General features: G+C 48.0%; 1 protein-coding gene across 1 annotated transcript in view; it reads left to right on the forward strand.

Moving 5' to 3' along the window:
• ABCA4 (ATP binding cassette subfamily A member 4) overlaps positions 1 to 9,085 on the forward strand; it is a 150,722-nt gene that overhangs the window by 31,870 nt on the left and 109,767 nt on the right. The window contains exons 5-6 of the mRNA XM_043878203.1: positions 527 to 654; positions 5,107 to 5,304. Coding sequence (XP_043734138.1) covers positions 527 to 654; positions 5,107 to 5,304 — 326 coding nt within the window. The remainder of the gene's footprint in view (positions 1 to 526; positions 655 to 5,106; positions 5,305 to 9,085) is intronic.

The raw sequence follows: 9,085 nt of genomic DNA on the forward strand, positions 1-9,085 counted from the left end.
TCTCAATGAGTCAGACACAACTGAGCGACTGAACTGAAGGATTTTCAGCCTTAGCATTATTGACCTTTTGAACTGGATAGTTCTTTGTTTGGTCAGGGAAGCAGAGTTCTTCTGTGCATTGTGGGATGTTTAGTGGCATCCACTAGTACTTACCACCAGTATTTTCCAAGTTGTAACAACTAAAAATGTCTCCAGACATTGCCATATATTCCCAGGAGAACAAAACTACTCCTCACCCCACCCCATTGCCCAACACCAACTCTGCAAAGGATCTGATGACTCCACCACCACCTCCACCCCAACCTAGGTTTTTCCAGCTTGTGTGCCTTCTCACAAATTTTGCCAATCTGCTCCAGCAGTAAATGCTGTGACTGTGTTGGTGACAGGCCTGACCCTTAGGTGCTCCCATGGAGCCCCAAAACAGAGCCTTTCGCTGAGAGTCAAGTTAGAAATCACTTCTAAATATTTTCCCTTATTTGACCCATTTTCCCTTCAACACCCTGTTCTTTTTCTCTTTCATATGCAGGAAGAGGAATACGAATTCGGGATGTCCTAAAAGATGAGGAAACACTGACACTGTTTCTTGTGAAGAACATTGGTCTGTCTGACTCAGTCGTCTACCTTCTGGTCAACTCCCAAGTCCGTCCAGAGCAGGTAGGTGGATGTCATTGGTCCAGGGGTCCCTGGAGGGGAGGGGCAGGCACTGAGCCCGAGAAAGGAAAGGGAGACCTTGAGTTTCTTTTTTCTTTCGTGCTTTCACATTCAGAAGCATTCAGATTCATGCCACATGCTGAGGAGAACACCTCGGGTTCACTGAGATGATGCAGTCCCCATGATGGGATTCTGAAGTGGCACAGAAGCTGGCAGCACTTGAAACACCTCCGAGCTTTAAGACTGGAAGGAACCTAAGAGATCACATGGCTCAAACTCCTTTTATTGTTGAGGAAACTGAGGTTTACTCATGTAGTCATCAAATACATAGAGGCATTTTAGGTACCAGAATGCAGTGGGAACAATGTGAGGAAACCCCTGACTCCGGGAGCTCACATTCCAGTGGGGGCGACAGGCGATGGCCACGTAAGCCAAGTGCACCTACGTGCGTTCCCAGGTCGTGAGGAAGGTCCGGCAGGGTCTGAGTTAGGAAGGGATGGGCGGGCAGTTTTCAATGTAATCGTCAGGGAAGGCCTTCCTGAGGAGGTGCTATCTAAGCAGATCTTACTGAACAGTAGACCCGGTGCAAACGCCTGTGAGAGGAGAGTGCCAGCTGAGAAACAGGCAAAGCCAGGATCGAGTGTGCTGAGGTGACCTTCAAGGTCGTGGAGCCTGATAGCAGCTGCACGTAGAGCAGACCTCTGCTTTCCTCCTCAGTGCCAGGCCAGCTGCTTATAATCCCGCTAAACCTGTGTCATCTGTTTTCATAATCTCCTGTATTTGTTCAGAGCATTTTTACCACTAAAGTAAGACTTCCACATCTCTGAGCACCTGAGCTCCTCACACTAATCCCAAGATGGGTCAAACAGATGAAAAACTTGACATGCCTGGTGGCCGAGAGACTGGTGCCCAGCTATAGAGCTGGAATTGCTGGAGCTGGAGTGGAATCGGGGTCTTCTCATTCCTAGTCCTGGGCCCTTTCATTGGTTCTCAAGGTCCCCAGACCAGGAGCATCAGCAAGGACTGGGAGTAAATTCGCAGATCTCACCCCAGACTGACCAGCACTCTCCACTTTAACAAACCCTCTGGGTGGTTCTAACAGCTCAGCGGTGAGAACCATGGCTCTAATTTAGGGCTTCATGGGCTCCTGGCCCAGCATCCTGGGTGTGTGGGTTCCTAGTGTGATAAACACAGTGAGAATGCATGATAAGCAGGAGCCTTAGCACAGACATCCTGCCTGCCTCCCCTGGCCAGGATGGCACCTCCTCTAGACTCCAGAGGAGTTATTGTTGTTTAGTCACTAAGTCGTGTCTGACTCATCCTGACCCCATGACTGTAGCCCACCAGCCTCCTCCGTCCAAGGGATTTCCCAGTTAATACTGAAGTGGCTTGACATTTCATTCTCCGGGGATCAAACCCGCATCTCCTGCATTGGCGGGCGGATTCTTTACCTCTGAGCCACTAGGGGCTCCAGGGAAGACGGAGATGTAAACAGAGAAATTTCAGGGCCTGTGTCAGTCTTGAGGCAAAGGTCTGCACAGGCTGCCGTCTGAGCCCAGAGAGAGGAAGGGACTCACCCACCTGCCTGGTTGAGGTTGGTTCTATTGGGTGGGCTTTTCAAGATGGTTCCCAGTGCAGCAGTGAAGAAACCCAAACGTGCCTTTCTGGCTTCTCAGTCTATGAGGTTTTCATAGAAACTAGACAAGGGGAAATAAGGTTCAGCCCTGACACAGCACATCAGGGCACCTGGGGCGAGGGCAGTGCCCAGGCGTGGCCCCACTGCATGCCTGGGTGGGCCCTGGGGGGTGAGGCCTGGCTGGCTGCCCAGCCCTGCTTGGCTCCCCCTCCCCCTCCACCCCAATGGCAGGCAGCATGGATTGCCCACTTTCCCCTTTGCTTTCTCTTCAGCTCATAAAACTCAAGTCCTGGAAATGCCTGTGATGACTTCCAGTTGGTAAAACAAGGGAGATGGAGATAAGGGCAGGAATTTAGGGTAAATTTCTTTCCAGTTCCTCACCTCTGTGACATTTAGGTCTCTAGCTGCTGTGTTGCTAGCATCAGGGCAACAGCCTTTCATGTGGGGAGGAGACAGGGCCATTCGGGTGTACCTCTGTTTAGTGTTGCAGGCTCTGATTAGCTGAGGCTTCCCTGAGCTTAGGAAGGAGCTCAGCTCCTGTACTCCAGAGGCCAGATCCCTCCATGCCTCCTACCCACCCTGCTTCTCAGCCCCAGTGACCTGTGAGCCTTCCTCCTGACCTCTTTCTCCATCTCCAACCTGCTCTGTAACTCCTGGACAGAACCGTCCCCTGGAACTTTCCTCCATGCTGGCAAAGTTCTCTCTGTGCCATCTATAGGGTAACTGTAGCCATGTGTGGCTGGTGGGCATGTGAGATGAGTCTAGTACAAGTGAGGAAGTGAATTTTAAATGCCATTTAATTTTAATTATCTTAATCGGCCACATAGGGTGTGCCGCTCTCTAATGGATCATCATTATACATGGGATTTTGTTCTTGACTGTCAAGACTGGACATCCCTCTGCCTAGTATCTGAGCACAGCTCCAAAGGGAATAGCATCACCGCCCTTGCCCCATCTAGGGAATTATTAGCCGACTGAAGTAGCACAGTTCTCTGGCTTATCCCTCACCGCACCCCTTACCCACAGCCCAGGAAACTCCTGAACTTTCTTCAAGGCCCAGCTCAAATGTTACTTCCTCAATCATATGGTTCGTAAACCCTCCCTTCTTTGTCCCGCCCCTCCCCCTGCCCTACTTGTCAAGAGAATTAAGAGCTAAAGTTGTTCAAAATGGCTAAGCAAAAGCTCTGGGTTCAAATCTCAGCAAGGTCACACAGTTAACTGCAAGTTAATTAATCACTCTGTTTCCTCATGTGTAAAATGGAGACAATAAAATTTCCTACGTATACAGGGGTTGTGGGAGGTTAAAAGACTTAGTATCTATAAAGCACTTAATGCCTGGCACATAGTAAACACTTGATAAATACCAGCTACTTTTACTAGCGATTCTTAATGCTCCCTCTTCTGTGCTCTGGTTTCACCACGTTCAGTCCAACACTTACCACTATTTAAATGCCTGCATTTCCAGCTAGCCCATGAGCTTTCTGGAGGGCAGAAAATTTATCTCATTCTCTCTGCATCCCTGGTAACTGTCCTAGTCCCTGCAGAATGGAAACACAGTGAGTGAGCATTGAATGAATGAGTGACACTCATATGGTATCCCAGCTTCCCTCCAGCCTGTTGTATAACCCTATCAAGTCACCTAACCCCTTTGGCCTCACGTCTCTCCTCTGAGACACTAGAGGTTTGGACAAAACGAGTTCATTAATTCCTTCCCCTGTGTAGAACCCATGGGACTGTGGAGGCCAAGGAAGCCCATGAGCCTGTTCTGTTCCTGATATTTAAAGCTTTTGTCCACTGGGAGTCCAGGACTCCAGGAGGCCAGTTACTGTGCTGGGTAGAGAAGGGTCCCTGGCCGGGGTTGAGGCCGCCTTTGCCTCCAGAGGCCATCAGGGAGCTTGTGCTTTGAGAGTCACTGCCCACGGGAGGTTTCTGATGTGGGTGCTCCGGGGTTAACATCATTGGATAAAATACAGGGTGCCTAGTTAAATTTGAATTTTAAGTGAACAATAAATAATTTTTTCAGCATGAGGATGTTCTATGTGGACTCCATTTGGGACATACTTGTACCAAAAATTGTTCACTGTTTATCTGAAATTCAAATTTAACTGGGCATCCAGTATTTTTATATGTAAATCTGGTGAGACAGGAAGGGGGAGAGGTGGTCATTCACCATCACTCCAAAAGCCTTTAGCTGCTCGCCCACCGCAGCTTCACACAGTAGGTCCTGATGGTACCTTAGCATCATGTGCTAAGAAGGAGTGGCTCATATTGTAAAGACTCTCTGTTAAAATGAGGCTTGGGAGTGTTTTCATTTTCTGTGGCTGCTGTAACAAATTACCACAAACTTAGTGGCTTAAAACAACACTGATTTATTATTTTATAGTTCCAGAGATCAGATTCTGAAAGTCAAGGTGCCAGCAGAGCTGTGCTCCTTACTGGGCAGTCTAGAGGAAAGTTCATTTTCTTCCCTTTTCTAGCTTCCAGAGACTGTCTACATTCCTCAGCTAGTGGCCTCCCTTCATCTTCACGGCTAGCAGTGGCCTGTCCAGTCTTCCCCACATCAGATTGTCCTGACATTGTTTATTCTGCCATTCTCTTCCACATTTAAAGGACTCTTGTGATTACATTGGGCTCACCCAGATAATCCAAAATCATCTCCTTTTTTTAAAGTCAGATGATTAGCAACCTTAATTTCATCTGCAATCTTTAATTCCCCACATAACATATTCACAGGGTCTGTGGGTTAGGACGTGACATCACTGGGAGGCCAGTATTTTTCTACACAGGGAGGTTTCCATTGTTGCTTTTCCTTTCTGCAGTTTGCTCACGGAGTCCCAGACCTGATGCTGAAGGACATCGCCTGCAGTGAGGCCCTCCTGGAGCGTTTCCTGATCTTTCCCCAGCGCCGTGCAGCTCAGACAGTGCGTGGCAGCTTGTGCTCCCTCTCTCAGGGCACCCTGCAGTGGATGGAAGACACCCTGTACGCCAACGTGGACTTCTTCAAGCTCTTCCACGTGGTAAGGGAGGTGTTCAGCTGCTCGCCTCTTGGGAGGTAATTTCTGGAGGCAGTAGACCCTGGTGACGGGCCACTGGGGACTCATGAATGAACAGTCAGGGAAGGCATAAACTTGGTGTTCAAGACAATTCTTGTTCAGGACAAGACAGGCTCCAAAGGCCCCCAAACCAGCTGATAGTATTTCCAGAACATGGCCCAGACATCCAGCAGTCACCACTAGGTTCACCATTAGATGTGTGTTATGGCAGGTCTAAGTCCACCCCAAATGTGGGACCAGCCTGCTTCACCACCACTGGCAATATGGAAGGGAGGAGGCCTGGGGGGACCCCTGGTTTGGCTTCCTAGCTAGGTCATCATGGACATGATGGCTAACCATTCTTGGCCCCATCACTCATCTGTAAGACAAATGTAATACTTTGAAGAATAGTAGAAAAGATGCATTAAAAATATATGCAAAACATTTAATAAATGTCAGTGAATGAGAGCTTTACACTCCCTTCTCTGGGTCTGCTTTTGACCTCAGAGCTTACTGTTTATGGGTAGAAAAGAACAGAGAAAATGTCATAGAAAATTTGCAAAAATTTGGCATGCCTGATCTAGCACAACACTATGCTCAGAACGACATCCTTTGTAGTCTTGGGATTCGATTGTATCTCTTCTTTTGCTCGAAGGGGCCTCCCTGGTGGTTCTCAGATGGTAAAGAATCTGCCTGCAATGCGGGAGACCGAGGTTCAATACCTAGGTCAGGAAGATCCCCTGGAGATGGAAATGGCAACTCACTCCAATATTCTTGCATAGAGAATTCCATGGACAGAGGAGCCTGGTGCACTACAGTCCATGGCGTCTCAAAGAGTCAGACACAACTGAGTGACTAATACACACACACACACACACACACACGCACGCACACGCACACGCAAACGATGAGAAGGATAGGAGGCTTCAAGCATTTGTTCTCGCACTTCAGAGTGCCTGAAAATCTCAGGGAAGCTGGTAAAAGATGCAAGCTCTAAATTCCTTCCACCAGAGGTTGATTCAGGAGACCTGGGTCAGGCCGGAATCTGCTGTTAACATAGGTGATTCTGATAGAGATCTTTGTAGGCCACGCTTCAAGAAACATTCAAAATTAGAATTAGAATTTTCTAGCATTGAATTGTGTTTTCTCTTTTGCCTACATTTTAATATCTGGAACTATATTTCAGGGAGTGACAGTCAACTGAGAACTTGACGGAGGAATTTGTATTTTGTCTTTAAAAAAAAATACTGCTTCTTAGTATGTTTTTAAAAGAGTTATTTGTTTATTTATTTTTGGCTGTACTGGGTCTTCGTTGCTACTCGTGGACTTTCTCTAGTTGCAGCAAGTGAGGGCTACTCTCTAGTTGTGGTCTGTGGGCTTCTCATTGCAGTAGCTTCTCTTGTTTCAGAACACAGGCTCCGGGGCACGTGGGCTTCAGTAGTTGCGGCATACAGTCTTAGTTGTCCCGTGGCTTGTGGGATCTTCCCGGACCAGGGATCAAACCTGTGTCCCCTGCATTGGCAGGTGGATTCTTAACCACTGGACCACAAGCGAAGCACTGTGGATTTTTGTGTTGCTTTTTTTTTTTTAATTTGCTCTCTCAAGTAGAAAATTTGCCCTAGGCTTGTCTTTAAAAGCAAGGTGAAGGCCTTTAAAAACAAAGTAAAACAAGACCCCACAGTTGATGGCAGGGTTCACACTTCAGCCCTTTCAGTGTGACTTTTCCTTGAAATGTCACACCATAATTTTCCCAGTTCATTGGGGATCCAGAGTGGGTAAGAGGGGTCATATCTATGGATGCCACCAATACTGAGAGTCAAGTGCCCCAGAGAAGGTCTCTGCCAGGAGAATAAAAAGTCATGCATTTCTAACTTCTCTGTCCAAAGTGCCTCGACGAACCCAATTCTAGACAGTTCTCAGTTTTCAGACTCAGACAGGAGAGTGAGTAGGTGGTGAAGGTCCTTATTCTGGACAGCTGAACCCCAGCACCATGGGAGACCAGTGCCTGCATTTGTAGGTTTGTATTTGTAGAGCTGTGGGAGGTTCCCTGAGTGCCTGGGATATGCAATCCTCTGGGCGCTAGAAAAGGGGTAGGGACATGTGTCTCTTTTTGAAGCACCTTCATGGCAAATGTACCTTTGGGGCGTGAGGACAGACAGCCTGGATATAACAGGACAAAGGGCGACCTGGGCACAATGGTTCACTGGGGTCTGGACCCATAACTTAGGCTACTGACCTCAGATGTTTATTTATCATATAAGAAAGACCAGCATGCTTTTTCTTCTGTCCTTACATGCTGCTCTGGCATGTGTCAGCATTCAGAAACCAGAGAATTCAGAAACCACCTACCTGAGATGGACCCTGGGTGCTTGCCCACCACCCAGGTACATGTGTCCACGCACTCAAACCTGAATTGGACCAGGCATTGAGGCCAAGGGCCCAGCCATGGTCTTCACACCCTTACTGAATTCCCGTTACCCTGAGACAGACAAACAGGCCATGCCACAGCACTGAGGTTTAGGACATTCGGCCTCTAGAACAGTGGTTTCCCGCTTGGTTGCATAGTGGGTTACCTGCGGAGCTTTTAAAAATTACAAATACCACCTGTCCCCACATCTGATTGATTTTGATTCAATTGCTTTTAGCATTTTTAAAAAATAATTTATTTATTTTATTTTTGGTGTGCTGGGTCTTCATTGCTGTGTGGGCTTTCCTCTGGTTGTGGAGAGCGGGACTACTTCAGTTGCAGTGCACAGGCTTCTTATTGTGATGGCTTCTTTTGTTTCAGAGCACAGGCTCTAGGGAGCTCAGGCTTCAGTGGTGGCGGCTTGTGGGTTCAGTAGTAGAGGCGCCCAGGCTCTAGAGCCCAGGCTCAGTAGATGTGCACACAGGTTTAGTTGTTCTGCAGCATGTGGAATCTTTCTGGATCAGGGATTGAACACGTGTCTTCTGCATTTGGCCAGCAGATTCTTTACCACTGAGCCCCTAAGGAAGCTGTGTTTTAGCGTTTTTAAGAGCTTCCCAGATATTCTCATTCCAGCCAGGCTGAGAGTCGTGGACCTACGACATAGGAGTTTGATTTACAGACTTAATTTCTGTAGACCAAGCATGTGAATGAGTGCTAGTCACTCAGTCGTGTCTGACTGCAACCCATGGACTATAGCCCACCAGGCTACTCTGTTCCTGGGATCTTCCAGGCAAGCATACTGGAGTGGGTAGCCATTTTCTTCTCCAGGGGATCTTTCTGACCCAGGGATGGAACCGGGGTCTCCTGCATTGCAGGCAGATTCTTTACCAACGGAGCTATGAGAGAAGTGCAAGCATAATAATAATAGTACCCAAATGCCCCGAAGGCCTCAAAGCACTTTCACTTTTCACCCCTAAGACCGGGGTGCTGTGCAGAAGCATCCTCCCTGCTGTTCTCTTAACAAAGACGGTGAGTGACCCAGAGATTGCCAAGAAGAGAAAGCCCTAGAAGGAGATGGGCTAACCCTGCAGATAGGGTTGCCCTACCTCCCATCTTCTTGCTCCTGCTTGTCTCTGTGGGGGAAGACCTGACAAGACAGGACACATGGGCCCAAGCAAAGAGAACAAACACCTTAGGTGGTGACCTTGAAATGTGCTTTTCCAGCTGATAAACAGACTGAGTAACTAAACATCTTTTCAAAACTACAAAGAAGGAAACCTACATGGCTCAGTCGGTAAAGAATCCGTCTGTATTGCAGGCAGACGCAGATTCAATCCCTGGGTCAGGAAGATCTCCTGG

This window comes from Cervus elaphus, chromosome 20 (genome assembly GCF_910594005.1).
Source record: "Cervus elaphus chromosome 20, mCerEla1.1, whole genome shotgun sequence".
Taxonomy (NCBI): domain Eukaryota; kingdom Metazoa; phylum Chordata; class Mammalia; order Artiodactyla; family Cervidae; genus Cervus; species Cervus elaphus.